This window comes from Pleurodeles waltl, chromosome 3_1, assembly GCF_031143425.1.
Source record: "Pleurodeles waltl isolate 20211129_DDA chromosome 3_1, aPleWal1.hap1.20221129, whole genome shotgun sequence".
NCBI classification, from domain to species: domain Eukaryota; kingdom Metazoa; phylum Chordata; class Amphibia; order Caudata; family Salamandridae; genus Pleurodeles; species Pleurodeles waltl.
Genome location: NC_090440.1, coordinates 1,029,489,220 through 1,029,514,392, shown reverse-complemented (window position 1 = coordinate 1,029,514,392; position 25,173 = coordinate 1,029,489,220). Strand labels below are relative to the sequence as shown.

At 45.9% G+C, this 25,173-nt stretch overlaps 1 protein-coding gene across 2 annotated transcripts in view; it reads left to right on the top strand.

Moving 5' to 3' along the window:
* SNX4 (sorting nexin 4) overlaps positions 1–25,173 on the top strand; it is a 454,378-nt gene that overhangs the window by 162,608 nt on the left and 266,597 nt on the right. For both annotated transcript variants that reach the window (XM_069224290.1, XM_069224289.1), the window contains 2 exons: positions 15,721–15,768; positions 20,917–20,972. In XM_069224290.1, the coding sequence (XP_069080391.1) occupies positions 15,721–15,768; positions 20,917–20,972 (104 nt within the window). The remainder of the gene's footprint in view (positions 1–15,720; positions 15,769–20,916; positions 20,973–25,173) is intronic.

The following is a 25,173-nucleotide window of genomic DNA, read 5'->3' as shown; positions in this document are numbered from 1 at the left end:
GCTGGGTACCTCAGGGTTGCTCGGGTGCCAGCCAATGGTATACTGTTGTTCACTTAGAGTAGCCTTTAATGGAACAGGCCACTATAGGTTCATATAAGTTTGCACTTATAAGTCCAAACCTTGAATATAATGCACCCTGCCTTCTGGGCTCAGGAGGCCTTCCTTAGGGGTGACTGACTTATATAACAGAGTGATTTGGCTTTGCCACACATGGTGTGGGCACCAGCGATTTCAAGCAGTTTACACTGCTCCTGCGGTCTGCACTTTCAGGCCTGCTGTCAGTAATCTTCATGTTTCATCCAGTGTGGCCTCGTTAACGCCTATATCTTTGGGACCACTGATACCATATACTAGGGACATATTTGTGGGGCGGGGGGTCAAAGTGCTTACCAATTGCGTATGGCAATTAACATGTGCAAATTTAGGGAGAGAGTCCTAGCACTGCAGTTGGGCTAGCAGGCTCCAGTGCACTTTCAGAGGCCTAAACCAGTAGCTAGTAGTCCAAATGGGGCAAATAAATGGGGGGAAAACCTGCAAAAAGTCTGTTTTTCCATAGTCAATCCTTAGTGGGGAATGGTATGATAAATACCTTGCTGGGTTCGTGCTAACTGGACCTGGGTAAGAATACCTTCTGACCCGAGCAGCCTGTCTAGTCTTCTGGACGTGTGATGAGTCACAGAGTGGCATGAGTATTCTCTTTCCAGTGGGTGGAGTTCTCCACACATCTGCACTGCCCATGTTAGACATTACTAGGTACAGTGCAGTCACCATGCATCTTTGCATTGTGTCTCTGGGGATGTCTGTCGAGCACCCATCCAATGCACAGTTGAAATCTCCTGCCCTCAGTAGTGGGATCTCAAGGCGGTACATCAGTAAGTCTTGAATCTTGAAAAAAAGTCTCTCTGTTTGGTGCATAAAGAATTTGGATGTTGATCTCTCTCCCTGCCAATGTCTTCTGCTAAAAGAGATACGTCCCCTCCATGTCTGCTTCAGAATAAGTAAGTCTGAAGGGTACTCTTAGGCCACCCACATGGACACTCACCTGGCATATACCAAAGACATGGACGAGTAAAATTGTCCCCTCCATTTCCTTTTTTTATTTATCAGTCTGAGTCAATCAAATATGTCTCCTGGAGACAGGCTAAATGTATTTTGTGTTGACGTATAAATGTCAATATCAATACATATGTGTTGTTTCACATATGTACCCAGGCCACGGGTATTTCATGTAAGGAAGTTATATTGATCCAATGTCATGGTTCCATGGATTCCAAATTACCGGGCAGCGGTCTTTCCCACCTCCTTCCCCACTGAGCCCTGCAACCCCTCCAACTGGAGTGGTCAAGGCGTCCTAGAGAAGGCCCCACCTCTGCTGCCCTACCTGCCTCAACTATTATGACCTCCGACATATCATGTCATAGTATTATCAAGAGCTGTGTGGATCATGTGTCAGAATTACAATAGAGACCATCACCCTTTTGACCCAGTTCTGCTTTGTTCTCCATTCCCCATCCCCCCAAGTGATAAGGACCCGAAAGACCATGCCGTCCCAGACTAACCTTCAAAATATAGTGCCCCTCTCTCAGTGAAACTCAGTTCACCCAGTAGAGGACTTCGGGGTCGCCGCTGATTCCTCCATCTGATCCGAGGACTCCTCTGGATCAATCCCCCACATACAACATTGCCTCCTCCAACACAGGTTTCCCATCTCGGGGCTCTGATGGTGCATTGGCCCCTCTTTGACGGCTTCCCTCTTCTCCCCTCTGGGACATGTTCGGAGAGTCCTTTCCTCTAATTGGGGCACCTCACCTAAAAGTTCCAGCCAAGGCCACAGCCCCTTCGGGCAGTAAAAGAAATGAGTTTTACCTTGCGACACTACCTTCAGTCTAGCTGGGTATAACAGCATATAGGTGAGGTTCAAAGCCTTGAGTTTCTGCTTTACACAAATAAACGTCTTCCTCCTAGACTGAACCTTCCTGGTGTAGTCGGGTAGATGGCAATTTTATGAATTTCATATTGGATGTTTCTTCCTCCCTGGCTGCCATGAGTGCTCTCTCAACAGCAAACATTGTTGACAGTCCCTGGAGCTTAAGTGGGTGTAGAATCCAATGCCCGAGGAAGGGCTCTGACACTGCGTACTTCAGTCCCTCCAGAAAACCCAAGAAGTGCAAATTATTACAACACACTTGCCCTCTGCATCTTCCATTCTGCCTCCCAGAGTCTTTGTTGCTGCCATCATCTTGGACATATGATCTTTGAGGGTTTTTACTTTTAGTTGCCTGTCCATTCAGCGTATCCACCACCTGGGGAATCCAGTGCACCCTCCAGCCAGTGGCTGTGTGTTGTCAGCCAGTCACCAGTCCTCCCATGTAGGCCCCTGCATTCCGGGACTAGTGAGTCGAATCCCAAAGGGGAGGTAATTAAGGAGCACCACGTGGTTGTGGTGGAGGAGGGGTTCCAGATAGCTGGTCTACCTGTGAGCTTGTGGAATGTCAGGCCTCACCTCCCGTCAGGTTAGCTCTTCATGAGCAAATGCTATCCATCATGGCCGCCACTCCCCTCCAGTTGCTGCAGTCACTGTGTGGTCCTGCTGGTCTCCACCTGGGTAGTTGCTGTGAAGCTCCAATCCCTTGGGCACTGGCTAAGCCCTCAAGTGAATGGGCCCAGGTGAACACCTGCTGCCTGCTCAGACTGCAGCCATCACACCTTCTATAACTTTGTGCTTCAGCTCGCAGGTCTTGCCTCCTCACTGTTCCCTGGCAATTATGACTAGATTGCTGCTCCCACCACTTCCTTGTTTGTCTGGACAGGTCTACCCTCTGTAATAAGTGGCCCTTAATGATTGCACAACAGGATTCTGTAGGATTGTTATTTAAGGCGATGGAGCGCACTACTTTTGCGCCCGTTCAGCCATACTGTTTGGCCATGCCACCTAACATTTGTTGTTAACCTCCTCTTGTGCCTTTTCTGTGGCTCATGCCAGTTAGATCACTTGTGTGGCAACAACTAGTGATATTTACCCACTCAGAGGTGAACAATACTACAGTAGTGAATTGGCAATGAGATTGTGTTAGTTCCGGAAGAAATATTGCTGAAGTACTGTATTCCTTTGTCACAGTCATTTTCTACGTATGACCACATTTGATTCGTCCAAAGGAATATGCCAGACTGAAAGTATATATGTAGTCATCTTGTATTAATCTGAAAAATGACAAATTATACCTACGGAAGCCATGTAACTCCCTGAGGTCGTTTTATGATTTAAACATTTATTTGTAATTACATTGAATACACAGTTGTGGGACATGTACATAAAAAAGAATGCATTGTAATTGAAACAAAAATGTGAACTAATAACACTTAACTATTGGTCATTGTTTGAGCAAGAATTCCTGACATTGGTGAAGGTCTCTGTAATATAATTGTACAATTGGGGAAATGCGTGGCTCCATAACAGTCCATACTTACCTTTCTATAACCCAATGAATGTTATTACATATAGAAGTATGTATGGATAACTGAATAAGTGATGTTTTTCACCGTGTCAGGGGGATTAGGAGTGACCTCAACCAAAGAGAGCAAAGTTGTGTATGCTGTCACTCTGTCACACAAGGCAAAACACTTCCCCATTATTCACTGTTCACTAGTCTATAATGTATTTGTTATATAGTTCCCACCAAATCATATGTCCCGGCTTCCAACATGTACACAATGAGAGCCACTGGTCAGCATGGATTCCTTTCTCTTGTCATTGCGGGTCTGCAGAGAGACATGGCAGTTGTCGCAGGCACAGTGCCAGCCATGTTTTCACAACACTCTTGTCTGTAAAGACCCGAGAGAGGAGAAAGAAAGCACATGAAACAACAAAACCCATTCACCCTCTGTTCTTAGGGCTCCTAAAGCCTGCGTAAAGCAGCAAAACAGTGGGTAAGAGAGCACTTCTGGTGAAGTCAGAGCGACTAATAACCAGATTTTGATTGGGTTGCTCACAATGGAAGCTTCAAATGGAATCTATGTATTACAAACATTTGTAAAGAATCTTTATACCTTGATTTTTCTAAATATTTTATATTGGGAAATAGATTATGACCATCATTGTTGCTGACAAACAATTTATTTACCAACTTTTTCTAAGAAATGTTACTACCTGCAGATTCCTCACCTTCAGAATATTCCCAGAAGCCATAGTGGATCCAGAATAGAGGCAATAAATGCAGTCCTTGTGTGGATCTTCAAAATTAAGGGCCTCATTCTGAGTTTGGCTGGCGGCGGTCGCCGCTAGCCAAACGGGAACCGCCACTTGGCCGCTCCGCGGTCAAAAGACCGCGGGGGCCATTTCGACTTTCCCGCTGGGCCGGCGGGCGCCCGTCAAAAGAGCGCCCGCCGGCCCAGCGAGAAAGGCCCTGCAACAATGAAGCCGGCTCCGAATGGAGCCGGCGGAGTTGCAGGGGTGCGACGGGTGCAGTTGCACCCGTCACGATTCTCACTGTCTGCAATGCAGACAGTGAAAATCTTTATGGGGCCCTGTTAGGGGGCCCCACGACACCCGTTCCCGCCATCCTGTTTCTGGCGGTGAAAACCGGCAGAAACAGGCTGGCGGGAAGGGGGTCGGAATCCCCATGGCGGTGCTGCAAGCAGCGCCGCCATGGAGGATTCTCCCAGCCGGGGGAAATCCGTCGGGAAACCGCCGGACCCGGCTGGGTGACCGCAGCTTTACAGCCGCGGTCGGAATAGCAAAGGAAGCACCGCCAGCCTGTTGGCGGTGCTTCCGTGATCGTCGACCCTGGCGGTCGATGACCGCCAGGGTCAGAATGACCCCCTAAGTCTCTTCTTTCCACAGGTTTTGAAGGCTCTAAAAAGGCTTTTCTTTTCCTTGTCTGACATGCTGAAATTTTGAGGAAATAGAATTCCCTTAGGCCAGGAAAGAATTTGAAGCCTTACTTGTTGAAGAAATCTTCTTTCTCTGGTAGAAAAAGAACTAGAAATAGATATTTGCAGATTTGACTGAGTAGAGCTTAGGAGACTGCCTAGCACGACGTGCGGTAGAAAATCTGAGGGAAGGGAGCTTCTCACAGGAGGGTTCTAGAGGGAGAGGAAGCCTGATTGGCTGAGACTTGGGTTTGGTCCTTTTTACTCAAAGAGACAGGGATAGGCTACTAAGGTGGAAGAAAGCTTGTGGGCTTTTTTCATTATAGTTGCTTCTTGATTGCTATTTTATTGTAACAGGGACTCCCATCTCGACGACGGGGAATGATTCAAGCATGTGAATCTATGAAAGATTCGAATATATGAGAACTACAGTTACAGGTAAGTAACTAATTTTCATACGAGTCCTGACATCAATTTCCAACCCCATCCCAGACCTTTTTTCACGCTACAAGTTAACAAAGGTGCAAGCAATTATTATTCATCCAGACACCAATGCTAAGCCTCTGTCACTGCCCCATTGCTACCAAAGGCTACACTCAAATTTCAGATCTGATTCTGAGCAGTTCAGGACATATCTAATGACCCTCATGCCAGTACCTGTGTGGAAGATATTTCATTTTATAATATGTTAGTGAGCTAGGTACGTCCCCTGAAATGTTGCTAGACTCCTCTCCTGGGTCACCAACAGAGGAATGCTTTTTTCCTGTAGTGTACCACGGGCACCTGAGGGCATACATTTACCATTGCCTACCATTCAAACAAAGGCAAATTTGCTGAGTTTCGTCATCAGGGCCAGCTTTACTTGCAGCACTATTGGCATTCATTAAAGTCCTTACTTGACATCCCGATGGCGACGTGGGATAAACCTTGCTTTGGCCCTCTGATTAGTCTCCTGTGGCTAACCGACATAGACTGTCTCCTGGTTATGCTGTATTAAACACCATTCACTGGAAACCTGCTAGCCCAGGCATTAGCATACAAGGTGAACCCAAATTATTTTCTAACCAGTAGCCCTTATAGAGGGTTAAAACAAATTGATGCTTTTGGAAAGAAAATATTCTTCTTGGATAGCTTGGCCCATAGATCCTTCAACCACGTATGCCTGTTGGGTACGTACACTCTTGCTTTGTGCAGCATGGCCATTGAGTTCTTGATGGCTGTCCCAGAAGACCTCAGGACCTTTTTGTCCAAACGATCCAAGAGTAAGGAAGCAGCCTAACATGTTCTGTGTGCCAGCTTGTTCACTAAACACTGCGTATGAAGAAATATTGGCACCAGTGTAATGCTTAAAAGGTGTGCCTGGATGAGATCAGGTGGAATTTCACACACGTTGCTAGGATTCTTAATGAACATGCTTTAATGTGTCAGGGTTGTTTGGAGAGAAGTGCTGGAACCTTCTAAGGAAAGTCGCAGCACAATCTTTGGGGCTATAGTGTCTGGTGAACAGTTTCACTAAAAATAAAGTTTCTGATGGATACAACTACCTGTGGATTCCTCACCTAATGAATACTCCCATGGTGCCAGCATTCGACGGAAATCTTCTTCCTAGCTTCTGCACGTCGACGAGGACGTCACACTAGCCCACGCGACGCCGTCTGACGTCATACAGGCAATAAGAGGTCCTCGCCGACGTCAGTTTCCTTTTTTCCGTGCATTCGAAACGGTTATCTTCGAGGGAGCTACTGTTACTTTCGTAGTTACCGTGTATTTTCTGCTGCGTAGTTTTTCTCTGCGGTAATAATGTCTCAGAGGAAGTCGGGTTTCAAGCCCTGTCGAGAGTGTGGAGGCAAGATGTCTGTTACAGATCCTCACTCCAACTGTCTATGGTGTTTAAGCTCCGACCACGACGTCGCAACTTGTGATTCATGTCAGCACATGAATCCGAAGGCCCTGAAAGAACGTGAGGCTAAACTATTCATGGCGAAGTCGAAGAGAAAGGAGAAAAAACATCACAAGAAGTCTTCTTCGCCAAGGTCTCATCAGCGTCATCGAGACTCCCGGCGCCGTAGAGATTCACGGCGTCATTCCAGCAAGAAGTCTCGTTCGAGGTCGCCTTCGGCTCGGCGTCGGAAGACTTGGGAGGTCAATCCCACGGTCACGCCACATCCTTCGACGCCGTTGCCCTCTCCGGCGTCACCGACTTCGACTGGACAGGCGTCTGTGATTGAGGTGATGCAGCCTCTTGTGTTGTCTCCGGCGTCGCAGACGTCGAGGCTGGGGTCGGGGTCGCCTTTGATCCAGGAACCCCAGTATCCGGCTTTTCCCACCCCTGGAGCCGATAATACCGCATTTCTGAATGCAATGTATACCATCTTTCAACAGATGGCTCCAGGAGGTGCTCTGGCTGGTCCTTCGGGGCCCTTGGCCTTTTCATTGGGTGATCCTGCGCCTCTACGGCCGGCACCCTTTATGCCCTTTCTCCCTTTAGGGAATGTGGGCTCCTCGCCGGTGTCGGCGCCGGTGGCCGCTCCGGTGGCTCCAGAGGTTTTGGCCCCGGAGGTTTCCATCCCGTCGACGTCAGGATTTCGTCCTGTGACTCCGGCGGGTCCATCGGAGATTCCAAGATCTCTTCATCTGGCTCCTACCTCTGCGGCGAAGCTGCCTGTGGCGCCGGACGTGGCGTCGGATGCTTCTGGAGATCGGCGCCGATCTTCGACTTCGGCGGAGGCCATGTCGACTCCGCGTATCGAGGAGAGACTACATTCGAGGAGACGTGCTCTCCGTCTTTTGGAAGAGCAAGAATACCAACGAGTCTTGGAGGAAGGAGAGGTTGAGGACTCTGGTGATGGACTGCATGGTCTGGATACAGCCAGTGGGCTGGATACTTCCCCTGAGTGGGACCTTTCATCTCCAGGGGAATATACTGAGGAGGCTGCTACCTTTCACTCTGTGGTAAGGAAGGCAGCTAACTTTCTGGACTTGCCTTTGCCGGTGGCAGAGGCGAAGCAGAATTTACTGACTGCGGTACTGCATCCGGCCTCTGCTGCAGCGGAGCCTCTCTTGCCATTTAATGAGGCTTTGCTTGATCCGGTGTTAGAAGTGTGGAAGAAGCCAGTATCTTCCTCGGCTGTTCATAGAGCTGTGGCCAGGAGATATCGAGCTGCACCATCTGACCCTGGCTTCCTGTCTAGACACCCTACGCCGGAGAGCTTGGTGGTGCAAGCCTCCTGTTCATCTAAGTCAGCGCCTGGATCTTTCCCGACGGTACCTGGAGACAGGGACTCCAAAAAGCTGGATGCACAATCTAAGAAAATATTTTCCTCTTGTAGTTTGGCGTTGAAGGCCACCAACGCGACTTGCATTCTGGGAAGATACATCCATGCTCTTATGGACGATATTTCATCTTCATTTACGGAGCTTCCCCAGGGACTCTTGAATGTTGCCTCGGATGCCCAGGCTGCCGCAACCCAGATTATCCAGTCTGGGCTGGATACGACCGACTCGGTGGCTAGGGCGATGGGCACAGCTGTGGTGGCAAGGAGACAAGCCTGGCTCCGTAACTCAGGGTTTTCTGCGGACGTGCAGTCAACCCTGTTGGACCTCCCATTTGATGGGGACAAACTGTTTGGAGCCAAAGCAGATTCGGCCTTGGAGAGATTTAAAGAAAGCAGGGCCACAGCCAAATCATTGGGGCTGCAAGCTCCTTCTTCTTCTGCCTCCTCCAGATTTTTCAGGAGGTTTCGTGGATTTGGGCGTGGCTCTTCCTCCTCTTCCTTTCGGGGGAGATTCCAGCAACCTACCTCTTCCCTCCCCTATAGATCATTTAGAGGGAGGGGTAGGGCCCGCACCAGAGGAGCCTCTCAGCAGCACTCTGCCTCTTCCTCATCCTCTGGAGGGGTGCATCAGGGAAAGCAGCCTTAGGCTTCCACCATTTCCCACTCACTCCTCTCCTGTAGGGGGAAGGTTACGGCATTTTCTCCACAAGTGGGAGACTATTACATCGGACACTTGGGTTATCAGTATTGTGGGAAAAGGCTACACCTTTCCCTTTCGGGAGTTTCCGCCCCCCATCCCGCCCCGCCCATCTTATTGTTCAGAAGAACACCTCCTGTTGCTAGAACAGGAGGTTCAAGTCCTCCTTTCAAAGGGCGCGGTGGAGTTGGTCCCAGAGCAGGAAAGGGGTCGGGGTTGTTACTCGAGGTACTTCCTGATTCCCAAGAAGGATGGTCGATTGAGACCAATCCTGGATCTGAGGATCTTGAATTGGTTCCTCAAACAGGAAAAGTTCAAGATGCTGACCCTAGCTCAGGTGCTTTTGGCGTTGAACAAGGAAGATTGGATGGTGTCTGTCGACTTGCAGGATGCTTATTTTCATATCCCGATACTCAAGTCGCACAGGAAGTATCTCCGGTTTGTGGTAGGGTCGCAGCACTTTCAGTTTGCGGTCCTCCCGTTTGGTCTTACTTCAGCACCTCGAGTCTTCACGAAGGTGATGTCGGTGGTTGCGGCAGAGCTCAGAAGGAAGGGGATAGCAGTATTCCCTTACCTGGACGACTGGTTGATCAAAGCCAAGTCTCCGGAGCTTGTGTTGCATCATCTGCAGTCAACAACCCAGTTGTTGTTCGACCTGGGCTTTTCGGTGAACGTGCCCAAATCTCACCTGGAGCCCTCTCAGCGCCTCCTGTTCATAGGGGCAGTACTGGATACAACATTGAATCGAGCCTTTCCTCCGCCTCAGCGGATTCAAGATATTCAGGATTTGGTTCCAATGTTTTGAAATGGAGCGGTAGTTTCAGTCCTCAAGGTCCTTCGTCTGCTCGGTCTGTTTGCCTCCTGCATACTGTTGGTAACGCATGCTCGCTGGCACATGAGGGCACTTCAGTGGTGCCTCCGAAGGCAGTGGTCTCAACACAAAGTGGATCTAGAAGGTGCTGTCAAGATCTCCAGTGATGCTGCTGTGGACTTGAAGTGGTGGATTGCGGGCAACAGTCTTTCACAAGGAAAGCCGTTCGCGCAGTCACCACCAGTGACCACGGTCATAACGGATGCTTCCACTCTAGGGTGGGGAGCTCATCTGGGGGATCTGGAGATCAAAGGGCTTTGGTCTCCAGAGGAACAGATTTTTCATATCAATCTGTTGGAGTTGCGGGCTGTACGTCTGGCTCTCAAGGCCTTCCTCCCTTCCCTTCGTGGTCAGTCGGTACAGATCCTGACGGACAATACTACCGCGATGTGGTACATAAACAAACAGGGAGGAGTAGGGTCGTACCTTCTCTGCAGAGAAGCTCTTCGACTATGGTCCTGGGCAAAGGACCATCAGATTTGCTTGGTAGCAAATCATCTGGCCGGGGTCTTGAATGTACGTGCGGACAGTCTCAGTCGCCATTTCTCGGCCGACCACGAGTGGCGTCTCCATCCAGATCAAGTTCGTTTAATCTTCCAGATGTGGGGGTTTCCTCGGCTAGATCTGTTTGCCACTCTAGAGAACGCGCATTGTCCGTTATACTGCAGCCTCCAGTATCCGGTGCAGGGAGCGTTGGGGGACGCGTTTCAGATAACCTGGTGCGACCAGTGGCTTTACGCGTTTCCCCCCATACCCTTGATTCCTCGAGTGTTGAGGAAGATTCGCCAAGACCGGGCCCAAGTCATCTTAATAGCTCCGGATTGGCCAAGGAGGGTGTGGTACTCCGACCTTCTCCAACTCTCGCTGTGCCCTCCGCTCCGTCTCCCTCTCAGGGCAGACCTCCTCTCGCAGTTGCAGGGGAAGGTTTTACACCCCAACCTCCAGAGTCTGCACCTACATGCCTGGAGATTGAACGGGGCAACCTGAGTTCCTTCTCTCTCCCGCCTGATGTAGTGGATGTTATATTAGCGGCCAGGCGACACTCCACTAAATCTATCTACGCTAATAGGTGGTCTAAATTTGTTATGTGGTGTGGAGAGAGACAGATTGATCCCTTACATGCTCATCTGTCAGATGTTTTGTCTTTTGCTCTGTCTCTAGCGCAGAAAGGTTGTGCAGTGGCTACCATTAAAGGTTATTTGTCTGCCTTGTCAGCCTTCATTTGTCTTCCAGACCAACCATCGTTATTTAAATCCCCTATTGTTCTCAGATTCTTGAAAGGTCTTCTAAATAAATATCCTCCAAAACCATTTGTTATGCCTCAATGGGATTTGTCCTTGGTCCTAACTTTCCTTATGGGGTCCCCTTTTGAACCTATGCATTCTTGCCCCTTAAGGTATTTAGTTATTAAAACAGTCTTCCTGGTGGCTATAACATCTGCTAGGAGAGTGAGTGAGTTGCAGGCCTTATCGGTAAAACCCCCTTATACAACTTTTTATGGGGATAAGGTGGTGTTGAGGACCAAGGCTGCTTTCCTCCTGAAGGTTGTTTCACCTTTCCATTTGGCCCAGACAATTACTTTGTCCACGTTCTATCCTCCACCTCATACTTCTAAGGAGGAAGAGAGACTACATCGCTTGGACCCAAAGAGGGCGTTAAGCTTCTTCATTGATAGAACGAAGGATTTCAGGCTGGAGGATCAGCTATTCATCGGATACGTGGGCAAGAGGAGAGGAAAGGCAGTCCACAAGAGAACACTCTCCAGGTGGGTTGTTCTTTGCATTAAAATCTGTTACTCTTTAGCAAAGAAGGATCCTCCTGATGGCATTAGAGCTCATTCCACCAGAGCTAAGTCGGACACTTCGGCCTTGGCCAGAGGTGTTCCTGTGGTCGACATCTGCAAGGCCGCAACTTGGTCGTCCCTTCACACTTTTGCGAAACATTACTGTTTGGACTCTGAGGTCAGAAGGGACGGCCATTTTGCACGGTCAGTGCTGCAGGATTTCTTGGTTTGACCATTTAGGCACCCACCACCGGGCGTGGTACTGCTTTGGGACTCTATTCATTAGGTGAGGAATCCACAGGTAGTTGTATCCATCAGAAGAACGAGTTACTTACCTTCGGTAACGACTTTTCTGGTGGATACATTAGCTACCTGTGGATTCCTCACGGTACCACCCGCCTCCCCGTTGCCTTTTTGGTCTTACCAAGTAATCCTTGAGTGCGCTCCTCTTGGTCTTCAAGGCTGCAATAGATTTTGTATATTTGTATGTATATATATATATATATATATATCTTTGTGTATATACATGATTAGTATATATTTGTTTGTTTGATTTAAAAAAAAAAAAAAAAAGTTATATTAAATCTACAGCCATTTTATTGCAATGTTGTGTGATTTACAATGTTATGAGATGTTGCCTTGCTCTTTCATTGCATTGGGTTATTGTTCTCATGCACGTAAAAAAATGTTGGTACTGACGTCGGCGAGGACCTCTTATTGCCTGTATGACGTCAGACGGCGTTGCGTGGGCTAGTGTGACGTCCTCGTCGACGTGCAGAAGCTAGGAAGAAGATTTCCGTCGAATGCTGGCGCCTTGGGAGTATTCATTAGGTGAGGAATCCACAGGTAGCTAATGTATCCACCAGAAAAGTCGTTACCGAAGGTAAGTAACTCGTTCTTCTGGGATGTTCCAGTGGGGTAGATTATAAAACATGCCTGCCTTCCCAACTTGTGCTACAGCAGTACTCTCAGTCCATTTGAGGTAGGGGATGTGACACCAGCCAGGGCAGCTTACTCATGCAGATGCAGCAATCCTCCAACTAATATTTTGTGTGCTGACGTGGCTGCCAGCTGCTTTGGTATTTCCTCACAACCGTGTGTCCATCTGATAGAGGGCCGACTGTTGCATTTCCTACTTTGGCTGGAGATCATCAAATTGGACAGGGGGGGTCTTTATTCAAAGGGACTATGCCCTGTCTTTCATTTCCTCCCTCTCCACAGGCTATGCTTCTTTCCCTGTCCAGAGTTTAAATTTGTGACAGAGGCATCATTGCTGGGTTTGGGGGGGGAGAGGAGGGAAGTAGTCCCTTCGGAGAGGTAAAGATCAGAGGGCTAGGGGTTCTTTTATGGCGTTCCATCACTAACTACATCAGACTTCTAGAGCTTCGGACAATCCATCTGGCCTGAAAGGCTTCATGCCATCTATCAAAGGGAGGCTAATGAAGGACTACACAGACATCATGACCTCCGTGTGGTACTGCAACAAGCTGGGCAGAGTGGGTCTTGGATCCTGTGTCAGGAGAACCTAAGTCTTTGGAGGTTGCCGAGCAGAGTGCCCTTCTGGTCACCAACCACCTTGTTGAGACCCTGAATGCCAGAACAGAGAAGATGAAAAAAACAGAGCCTGGATGACCATAAGTAGTGTCTCCATCCCAAGGAGAATGACCTACTTACCTTAACTGATGCCTTTTCTGGTGGATACTGTAACCACGTATCCCTCACTGCCTCCCCTGTTCAGTGGAGTGGTCTCTTCAACATCTGAAGAAGGATCCAAGTTAGGAATCTGCACATTGTCCTTGAAAGTTTGTTGAAATGCTACACAAAGTTAACTAACTGTATTTCACATCCAAAAGTCCTGTGTAGGATTTCCCTAAAACCACATACCTCCAACGGTATATACTTAATGCTGTGGAATGGTTATACAACCCTTTTTTACTCACAATTTGGTTCATGAAATCTGAAGGTTTTGTTTTGTTGGGAGGAAACCACTTAGCGGGTTAGACTTGCACAAAAGACTCCAGGGAGAGAGGGGCTGGGGCTGAGGCCCATATTTGCCACATCATTATGAGGCATCTCAATTACGCTCTATGGTTCAATGGCTCAGAGGGGAAACAGATAAACAATGGTGCTGAGGTACCCTGGGTTCCTAAGAACATGAGAGGCTGGCTTATGTAAGTCTCCCCATCGATAGAGTGACACTAGAAGTTTGAGACTCTACTGCCACTAAACTAAACTGGGCCTCACCTTTTTTCCCTCTGTTCACATCAACATAGACAATTCAAAGTTTTCACTGGGCCTTGCAACATGGGCCTTCTAGGGCTTGAGGGAGAGCGTTTGCTTTCACCTTTGGGGCTACAAATCCGACGGCCAATTGAAAAGCTTTGTGGAGATCAAACATGAATATGGGATTCCCAAGGCAGGGTGCTCTCCTTGCCTCCAGGTTCGACACTGGTTTGCATATCGTGGCGGTAAAGAACACACCATTAGATTGGCTACCACTTATGAGAAATTCCTTCAGCGCCTCTCCTCTTTCACATGCTTGAGGCCTGATTTGGAGTTTGGTGGAGAAGGTTACTCCGTCACAAACGGACTGATATTCCGTCTGCCGTATTACATTTCCATTATAACCTATGGAACTTGTAATACGGCGGACAGGATCGCCTTCCCGTTTGTGACGCAGTAACCCCTCTGCCAAACTCTAAACCAGGCCCTCGGTCTCTAGCATTTACAGCATACTGAAAACCATGGCATTTGGCTAGTAAATCATCTTTTCAAATACACTGGGAGAAAGATCTTAACAGTACATTCAGTGTGTATCAGTGGCAGTAGGTGTTCCATTGCACTAATAGGTTTGCTCGCCACGTTTAAGGCAGGCAGATCCTCTATAAAAACTTTTGTAGGCACCTTTCTTAACATTATCAATTGCACCTAGCCTGAGTCTTGCTGATGTGGATGCAGAGGCAGAGGCTCCCTCATGCACATCCTGTGGTCATGCCCCCGACTGGGAGACTTTTGGGATGCTATTTTTATTTTACTCTCCCAGATCGATGGTCAAGAACTAAACAAGCTCCTGGAGTTCACCCTCCTTGGCAGACTCTCAGAGTAATTCTATCCACTCAGTTCCAATTCAGGCAAAATAATATCCCATCTCCTTCTTGCTGCAATCACACCATTCTTTCTTCTGTGAGGAAACCAACAGCCCTCACCTACGAACTTTGGCCCCACAAGCTCTAGAACCTGTTGGAACCTGAGAAAACAGCATATGACTTGGTCTATAAACCTGATATCTATAAAAAACAGTGGGGCCCTGTCCTTTCAAACTTAAAAGCGGGATTCAAGGGTAAGATATGCCCACAAACAATAAGAGCCCTGGATCTGCTCGATCCTGCACTTCTGACTTCGATTTGGATCCTCGGAAGCTCTAGATAATATGTAATGTATTATTGTTAATTGTACAACTGCTCTTGTGTGGGGGTGGGATTATGGGTGGAAGGAACAGGGATATTATTTGGGGTTGTTTTTAATGAAGGCTGTATTGCCTGATTGCTTATTATTTGTAAGCGCATCAGTATAAACCGCTGAAAAATAAAAATAAAATCAGTGCAGACAGAATTTTTTGAAATTTCACAATTATTCTGGAAGGGACACAACTGCCATTTTACACACCTTTACAAACGTGATGATTGCTGTTTTCCATTTTTTTGTGATAGTCGCTGTTCCTAGGCTTTAATGAGTTTTAGATTATCATTGAGTAATTTTGCTTTATTTTGATGGGATTTTACTGGTTTATGTAGCTTCTTACAGACTGGTAGTTATTAAGTCTGAATGCAGTTCATGCTGACCTGGATTTATAATTAACATTCTCCCTTTTGTCTTTTGAAATGTTACCTTTTATTCTTGTTTTACATGTCTCTCTATTGGCTGTTCGAAGGACTACCGTGCATAAAACCCAATTTCGAAAGCAACCTGATTACTAAATGATTTAATTTGAAGACCGATTGAACTTTGCAGTAATCCATTTCTAAACTCTGTTAAAAGCAACACCCACTGGCTGTCCCACTACAAAGAGGAAAAACGTACTAAATTTGAATGAACATCGACCCCTCTCGCTCCAATGTGCATCGTGGGTATTGGGCTTGGATTTGTGGAAGTAACAGAAAAGAGCTCAAGATATATATCTGTGACAGGGTATGAAATCACAATATATTTTTTTCCTTTATTGCAGGAAAGTGGATGGAAGGAAGCTGTTAACGAGACAGGGTTCCAAATTAAGGTACAGCATTTTGTATATAAAATGGAAATCTACTGAATTGAAAGGCAATAGCCCTTTTTTCTTTGCATTATGTACTAATTTCTTTCTGGTAGATGTCCTTCGCATGTATGCTTCTGACCCCTTTTGTGAAACATAAACTTTCCTTAATCCATTGCCGTAACCTGAAAACCCTGGATCTTTATTTCAGCCCAGAGCTAAGCCTTTGAAGAACATGGCAAAATAATACTGGCACATTGGTCTAAAATGAAAATATTGTGGCACATTGACTTTTCCTAAACAAAGAAATAAGGTCCCTCTACATAGATCATCTTTTCTGAAGAGGATATTATGTTGAAGTCACAGAAAAGGCTCCCGCGCAGCAGTTAATGACTCACACTTGGAAGAAGCTTCCGCTCAACAAATACTGTTCAAAGAGTCACTCCCAGAAAAAACATTTAAAGATGCTAAGCTTCTAGTATCTTAAACGAAGAGTCTTTAAGAGCTGGAAACGCTGGTTTCAAACTCAGTAGGCAATTCTTTGAAGATAACGATAGCAGCAGCTGCCAAAAGGGTTGATAAGTCATGCACTGCATCAAAATCATCAGTTGTTGAGAAAGGTGATAAACCACATTCTTCTGAGTTAAAAACAAACAACGCAGGTCTGAATAAACATAAGCATAATGACACTTCTTCAGAGTATTATTGAGAAGTACGAGTGAGGCTATAAAGTGGCTGAAGAGTTGTCAACTCTGAAACATAAATGTAAGCCTCTGAAGCTTTGGAATCTGAGAGCGCTGTTGAGGCAGAGATGGCAAAGAATACAGATTTTATAAAATACTCAAAGCTATGAGACAAATAGACCTAGAGAGAACACACATTGAAGCAGTGGGTGAAGAGCAGGTTACACACAGCTATGCATCAGAAAGACCATGAGGCAGTCAGTGAGAGAATTTTGGCTTTCAAAGTTTTCAGTCGCATCCACCTGAAAGGGGGGGATAAGTGTTAAAGTCCTATTCTTCTGTTCCCCCTCAACAGTTAAACATCATAATAAAGAAGTAAGAGTAAGGCGAATTTTTTGCAAATCCTGCGTCATAACATTCTTGTGGGAGATATGCTTCTGGAAGATAGAAGGCCCTCACCCACTGTTTGTGGCATGCTTTATTATTGAGCTTTCCACACTTGGGCCATTAGTGGTCTGGGTGGGCTCTTCCTCAGAGTGTGGGAGCCAGGGCATTTTTGTAGAGAAGTTTCTTATGTCTGAGCTGTAGTGTTTTTTGGTTAAAACAGTCTAGGACTATTGACTTAATATATTTATTCTAGGGTGCCTTGGATTGATTAAAAAGGAGGATCCCCTTGTGGTGTATATCAATGGAAGTGGGTTTTTACCAGGTCATCAAATACCATGAACATGTTTTGGCCATTATTTTACGTACCTAGTAGGGCAGCAGTCTTTGTCAAGACGTTTGTATTATGTGATTACAGCTGTTCAAGTGTTTAATGCTATGTGGTTGCTCCCCTTTGTGTAAAACCTATGGGAATGATGATGACCTGTGATCCTTCTGCATTCACCAAACACACAACAAAGTACCTAAGGATAAAGTTTAGTTAGGTGGGTGCTGCATCATTGGCTAGTATCCTAGAGTTGGACTGGTTGGTCTCAACCCTGGGATGGAGGGGAATGTTGCCTGTAGTTACACTTTCATCAAGGTTCCCAGGAGATTGTCTCTCACCACAACCCATCTCAGCCTGATCAGATCATTCTTGGAGACACCGGACATTGTCCCTGAGGCAGACCCACTCGGTATTGAAGAAGGGGACTTTAATGAGTCACCTGACGTTTCGCCCCACCAACCCAGCTGCAAAATCATTGGATCGAACTCATTGGAGGCCGATGAAAAAGAAGTCCAGGAGGAAGAAGGGGCACCCAAGAGCACTCCATCTACTTCTATCTACCCAGGACCTCATCTCAAGACCACACTGAGATGCACGAGTATTGGCAACAACCAAATCTCTTCAAAGAAAGAAAAGCGACTGAATGTTGAAGCCAAGCAGTGCCCCTCTAGGGGTTCGTGTTGGTTTTCCCATGCATACGCCACTGCTGCTTTCAGGTGTGAGAGACAACCCAACAGCTATGGTTCTGGACACTTATAGAAATATCCCCCCCCCTCCCCAACCCAACCTAAGAAGCTCCCCACCAGGCCAGAACATCTTACACAAAAAAAAGCAAAGTCAGACACTGTGACCCTAGGCAGCCCAACCTAGTAATCTGGCGCTTGAGGTCCTAGAGTTTGGCTACCTTAACTTACCTCATGAGTGCATGGAAATACTGAAGGTAGCAAGTAGACCTAACATACACAACTGCTATACTGCTAAATTGCCACGTAAATCTTCTCACGCCTACAGCACTAGACGCCACTTTGTTACTGCCTACATCTGTAGTCAGGATTAGCCTACACCAGGATTTGGCTGCACCTACCTGATTTCGCCACAGACATGCAGAACAGGGAACACTCATCATTCTTTATAATTCTTATTATTAAGGCCTATATTGAGGGCCTTAAACTTGTTTTCACACCTAGAGTGCCACCTGCCCCAGTCTGGAACCTGAATATTGTCCTCACCTGACTAATGGGACTTCCCTTCAAACTGTTTCATTCTTGCACTTTGGGATTTCTCTCCTGGAAGGTTGCCTTCCTGGTTGCTATAACTTAGGCATATTAGTGAACTACACCTCACACTACAGGAACCTTATTTTCAGATCCTTAATGACAGGCTGGTTTTAGGACCAACCCCAAGTTCCTTCCTAAGTTTGACGCCGTTCTCCACCTTAACCAAACAATTGAGCTCCCCGTCTTCTTTCCATAGCCTGACACGGTAACTGTGAGAGTACTTCATACACTTGTCATCAAGCGCAGTTTTGTTTATTTATTATATAGGTAGGACCGAATCCTTCTGTAAAACCACCACACCTCTTTGGTGTCCTTTGCACAGCCTCAAAGGACACACCATGTTTAAGGCAGGTATTGCCAGTTGGATTGTTAAAAGCATCAAGACCTGTTACCTTAAAGCTTAAAGGACCCTAACTATCTACCCATGGCTGCACTCTAACCACAAGGGAGTCTCCACTATCGCCTTTCTTAGGCATATACCCATAGCCAACACCTGGCACATGGTCCACTCCACGCACCTACATAAAGCATTTATTGTGTAGGTTCTTGTAAGGCAAAAAGCTGCCCGAGTGTAGAATATGGCATTGCTTTACAAAGCTAGGCATGTGTTTCATAAACATGCTTCATAAAATAGATTGATTGACATAGTGTCTGGTCTGCCAGCTTGGTTGGTGAATTAAAAGCTTGCTCAGCCAGTTACTCCAGAAGTTGACGTGTTACCCGACCTGAGGTAGAAGAGCGCATTGATCTAAGCCCGGTGTTTTACAATGATCAGTTTGGGACTTAGTTCTGAACTGGGAGGGGTGCACTAAACACACCCTTCTAGTGACAGAGTACTGCCAACCCTGCCATGGGTTTGGTGTGTGGAGCGCAGTGGTGGCAGAATGACATGCTTAGTTAATTATAGTGATAGGCTTTTTACCTATGAAACATGAATGTGCCCATTCATCTAAAGTTCTGCTGCACACTTTGAGTCCAGAATCCTGAATGCCAACATCCAATGTATTGTGCGTATGTGCTAGGACTGATAGTGTGCTGTGCATCAATGACACAAGCTTATGGGTTCCATTTTGGAGGCACACAGACTAAATTGAGAGTAGAGATTGCTTTCCCCAGACAGTATACGTTTTTTGCTGCCATCAGCTAGATGAAGGGGGAACACCAGACAGTATGGGGAGGAAAGAGGAGACAAGCTTTCTTTAGAAGTGCCAGGATCTTCCTGATGCATTGGGCTGTAAATGGCTCTGATTGTAGCTGCTATTAAGTGATGGCAGGGGGTACAGGGTGAGAAATGCAGTATCTGTTATTAGGGAAAGGATTCTTTGAAGGTGCACATATTATAGTCTCTCTTTGTGATTGATGTCTGTGAAGAATTTGTAAATAGCAGGGAGCAGCCTGCTCATACTGCTTTGTACATCTGTGATCCACTCCATCTGAAGACGGTTCTGCTGGACAGAGTGTCATAGCAGACAAAGACCAGTCCTTAAAGGTGAAGTGGCCAGGACACATGAAAGGGGAACCGACCCAAACCTGTTTCAAAGAAGCAGATCTTGAATACACATCCCTAATCTCTGAAATCGGTATAAAGGTGGGACCCTAAGATACATTGTGGTTTGCTGTTGTGATCTCTTAAACAGAGGGGGGGAGTACTATGCAGAGTACCCAGGGAATACTAAGCAGCCGGAGTGTGATGTCGCACAGGGTAATTGAATTAGTTGGCAGAGGTCCCTGAAAGCACAAAGACTCACCCATGAACTGGGTATTCATGCATTATATACGTAGTGGAATTCTGTGTAGTAAAGTATTTTGTTCTACAAAGAGAAGCCCTGGTCTGGACATTGATCTTATTGCGCTGCTGGGTGAGCCGGTGATATTAATTTCTCAGTACCTACACGCTAACCTCCTAGAGAAGCCTCTGACTGCTCGCCGTCGCTACTACTGAAAGTCAAGCACGGAAATGGTTATACCTGGCACAGTTTGCATATCCATAGTAAGACAGGCCCGGTGACAGCAGAGGCAAAATGTCTCAGTAGTCACTGTGTGCTCCATTGCCTCCTGAATAGGGAGTGAATCGAGGAGCATTTTGATTTTTTAGGTATATACTGTAGTACCAAAGGTGACTGTGGGCAAAACAAGATTCTGGGTAGCTGCCGTAGCTGGAAGCAGACATAGGAGCTAAGAGGTTTTGGCTTTGTTGAATGTGCAAGGGCAGCGATCGAGGATTAAGTTGTATACAATGAAATATGGTTTGTGAATGGTGTCCGTTTGCAGAAGTGTATGCAGGCCAGTTCTTAAGGCATAAAGGCAAAAGTTATTTCTAAATGGGGTGAGGGGTGGGGACAATAGAGAACAGCTTGCAATGTTTTCCTAGTTTTAAAGTTTACTGGAGTTCACAGAATTGTTTTAATTACCAAGCCGCACATCATTACTAATTTTCATAATACCATAAAAGCAAATGTTTCTTTAGTATTTGAAATTAACTTGGTCGTTTGTTTTCCAGGCAGATTCAAGGTTAAAAGCTATCAATGCAACATTTAGAGTGAAGAACCCTGACAAGTAAGCCATATTTTTAATCTGCTAAAATATTGCAAGTATGATGCTCTATTTTGCAACTTGAAGGTACCTCTTTTATCAACAAAATAACCTATGATGGCAAATAAAACATAGCCATATTTTCTCTATGCAGTAGTTGCATCTTGAAAAAATATAGAGGATACTGTACACTTAGTTACTTGCACTCCATTCTTTAACGGACAGGGGAACCTACATTAATTTGCGTCTGTTATTTTCTTTCCTATGATACATGCCTCCATGTAAATTTTGCTGAAGAAAGTGATTGAATTATAGAGCGTCCCAAAGTGGCGGTGAATGTGTGAAGGGGTGAATGATGGTAAGCATGGGTTGGGGGAAGTGAACGGTGATGATTTTATATGAGTAGGGGCTAAATGAGTGAGGATGGATAGATGGTGCCACCGAATCACTAATCATGGCTGCATTGATGTCACTGCATTATGGAGCACTGACATTGGCATGTAGCCATCGTTATACTATTTAATCTACATGGAATATTTAACGTTTGCGTTCCTTGTTTTGGGCATTTTTTAACGAAAAGTTGTATGTGTCATTGAAAGCTGTGGCATGAAGGGCTTTTGTTTTCCACCTTTTTGTTTTGTAAGAGTAGCAATAAAATTGGAAATCAAAATCTTTACGAAATGAATCTCCCTTGTACAGGAAAACCTTATAATAAACCCTCATACTGTTGAACGTTTATTTTCAAAGGATGCAGCTTAATTACCTTGAAAATTGTAATGTAAAATTAGATGATAATTTGAGCATGCTTATGCAGTGAGAATTGCTTACATACATGGTGGGGAGGAAGAGTGATGGAGCGCCAGGTGGGCACTATTTTTCCATTTAAATACAAGCGATGGCAAAGTAGTAGGTCTTGCCTTTGAGGCCTATTGACTTTGCCAATTGTCTGTGGTAGAACTGTACAGCATCATTAAAAAAAAAAGTACAATGATGGTTGTGCCAGTTGACTTACTCACACATTCGCCACGCAGACTCCAGATGTTGGTGGTGATGAAAGATGAGCGGGTGGTGGGTAGAAAGCCCAAAAAAGGGTGGTGGTAAGGGGGCTAGAGAGAAGCACAAGATAGAGATACAGAGAACACCAGAGGAGCACCTGGGTGATAAACCAGCATTGGTGGGATAGAGAAGCTCACGGACATGAGAGAGAGGTGCAAGGGGGAGGGAAACACATTAATGAGAGAGGAACACCAGCAGGAAGGGCAGAGAAGCATGGAAGAGAGAAAACAGTAAACCACAAGCTCTCATTGAGTGCTTAATCAAAAGGAAACGAGTGAGCAGTGTTGGGGAGGGAGGGAGACAAGCTGATGGAAGAGCAACACAGAGAGGCACATGACGGAGACAGCTGGAAAACATGCTCTTGCAAGTGCTTAAGCAAAAAGAAAAAAAGAGTTTTCTTAAAGTGAACTGTGAAAGGACACAAATGAAGAAGACATGTTCCTGGGATAGACATATGCAACATAGAAAAGGCAAGTCATGAAATAAGAAGCAAGCATCTGAGTGACAAAGCTTACCGAGAGACAGTAGTGCGCTGGCTTTGAACACACTGTAAGATCTTGGAAAGCTGGCATGGTCTTTTGCAAGTACTCTGAACTTAAAAAGTATCATGTACTGTCTTCATTTAAAGTCAGATAGGCCTAACATTCATTTATACTTCTATGGAAACTAAAGTTATCTTTTGCTAAAAATGACATAAAGATATGTATTTGTGAATATTTCTAGTGGAATGAGGCAAAATTAAACTCACCTATGAGTACGTATATTTTCTATACCTTTAGTGGGTGGCCTTGGTGAACAAGACTTAGATGTTTTTAATATAGCTCAATCCTTTGAGCCAGTTGTGGCCTCAAAGCTGTATTCACCAAAGGTTTGCACAGAAAAGAATTAACAAAGTCACCAGAGAGAGAAGGTGCCTTTTGATAGCTAGGCACATATGAATTTTTATTTGCTCCATAAATTCTCCATGGCTTCTGGGTAAAGCTTGGTAAACTCAAAGGGGTATGCTTTAATCCTAGTGATGTATTTACAATTTAACAGGCTTCAAATTCAAGATTTTAGCTCCTTTTTAGGTCTGTGAAATGGGTTCAGAGAACATTTGGAGAAGAACTTTGAATAATAACAGTCCAGTCTGAACTGCCAAGCCAGCTCCTCTCAGAATTTGAATACCGGCAACCCAAGGCCAGTTTTCGTTTATTTGGGCCTCTACAGTCAGGTGCAGCCTGTTTCCTTTGCCACAGTGAACATGGGACCCACATCTGGGGGAACACCTGTGGCACGTTGTGCATCGCAATGAAAATTGAAGGATGGAATGCTTGAATTAATCTCAGCCACTGGTAGGTACTAGTGCCCGCATCCCAGTCCATTGTTTCCATCACCCTGTTTTTGCAGTAGATGCCGTAAGTGCAACAGGTATGGCCGGGCATGCCATAGTACATAAAGTGTACCTCACTGGTGAGACAGATGTCTAGGGCTGTTTGTATTCCATCTGGAGAGGACCTGGCCTGGCAGTTGGGGCTGGATTGTGCTTTGGAAAACAGAGCTAAGACTCATTTGCCTAAGGCGGGTCTTTTTCTAGAATGGCACAGTGAATGAAAAAATATTGTCTGCAATGTGGCCCATGGATGATTGCCGGTGGCTGAGAGAATTTCAGGCATTCCTGCCATCACCTTGATGTTTCTGCGATAAAGTCCTTGCGTGCTGGCAGCTGTTGCTACTGCAGTTTTCCCTGTCTTGGTAGCAGCTGTGATCACTACTGTGGACCCGGCTGTTACAGCATTGGATGCCGATGTTATCCATTCTGTGAAGGCATCTGTTGTACCTGCCATAGTGGTAGCTGAGGTGTTACGCAGTAGTTTAAGCTGTGGTTGCTACTGTTGCCCCTGGTGTGATTTCAGCTTTGATACTAATGTGGCCAGGACTATGTTACATTTGTGATAGCAGGTGTCATCACTGTTATGTTCCGTCCTGAGCTTGAAATTGTTACAGTTGTTGTTGCTATTGTGGTATTGCTTGTGCATAGTGACGAGACCTCGCTTGTTACTTCTATGGTGGCAGCTTTTGTCCTGACTGTAGTTCCTGTTGTTGTGGTATCTGTTGTTGCTGTTTTTCTCACTGTGGTTAAAACTGTTATCACTGGTGTTGCACCTGCCTTTGCTGGCAGCTGGTATCAGTGGTCACTCCTGTCATCCCGGCAGTGATTACAGCTGCGCTTGCCGCTGTTCTATGCAGGCACTTATTATTACTCCTGTTGCCCCTTACATGGTGGCAGCTGTGATCATTGCTCTTGCAGCGTCTGTGGTCTCTGCAACTGTCCTTATACTTGTGGTTCCTCCTGTGATGTCAAAAGTAGTTGCTGTTGTGGTCTTGCTGTGGATGCTTGCTTAAGTTACGAGGACAGGGGAGGTCAACATTTGTGTGAGTGAAAAATTCTGCAGTGCGATGCAGAGACAGCTTACGTTTTCAACTCCCTCATTATTGCAAAATGTAAAACTGATCAAGTCAAATCTGAGCGCCCCTTCCTGAATGCTCTTTATGTATCACTTACATTTTGGAAGTTAGAGAAAGCGTCTCTACTCAGACCTAAAACCGTATTCATTCTCATAAAATGATTCTTTCCTGGTGAAACATTGAGCCCGGGTTGATCTTTAGGTATTATTAACATATAGCATTTATAGTGTGCTTACAACCGCTATGTGGGGCAGTGAAGCACTCACACAGAGGTAACATGCTAAATCGCGCAGGGTGTGTAGCTGAAAGAGTGATGTTTTTATTTTGAGCCTATGTGGCATTGTTTTTGGTTGTGCGTGATTGACCAGATAGGTGCTTTTCCCTTGTTTCAGAACGCAGTACTTGACAGTGTAATAAATGATGGGCAGAAGAGATTGTCATGCAGGTTAAAATTGCATCGGCTCTACTTACGTTGTGGTGGTATAGAAGTGTAAACCAAATGTTTGAGGGTTTATCTTGAACTGCTTTTATTTTTTGCATGATAGGGGTAGGGATAGGGAGCTTCTGAATGGGTCTAGATCTGCAGGTATGGGTTAAGAACACAGTCCTCTACTTCACCACCCACAAAGCAGGTGTAGAGCATAATGAGTAGCCAACCACCTAATTCTGGTGTGTTAACGAACATGGACTCCTAGTAGAAGAGGCCTGAGAAGCGAGTATC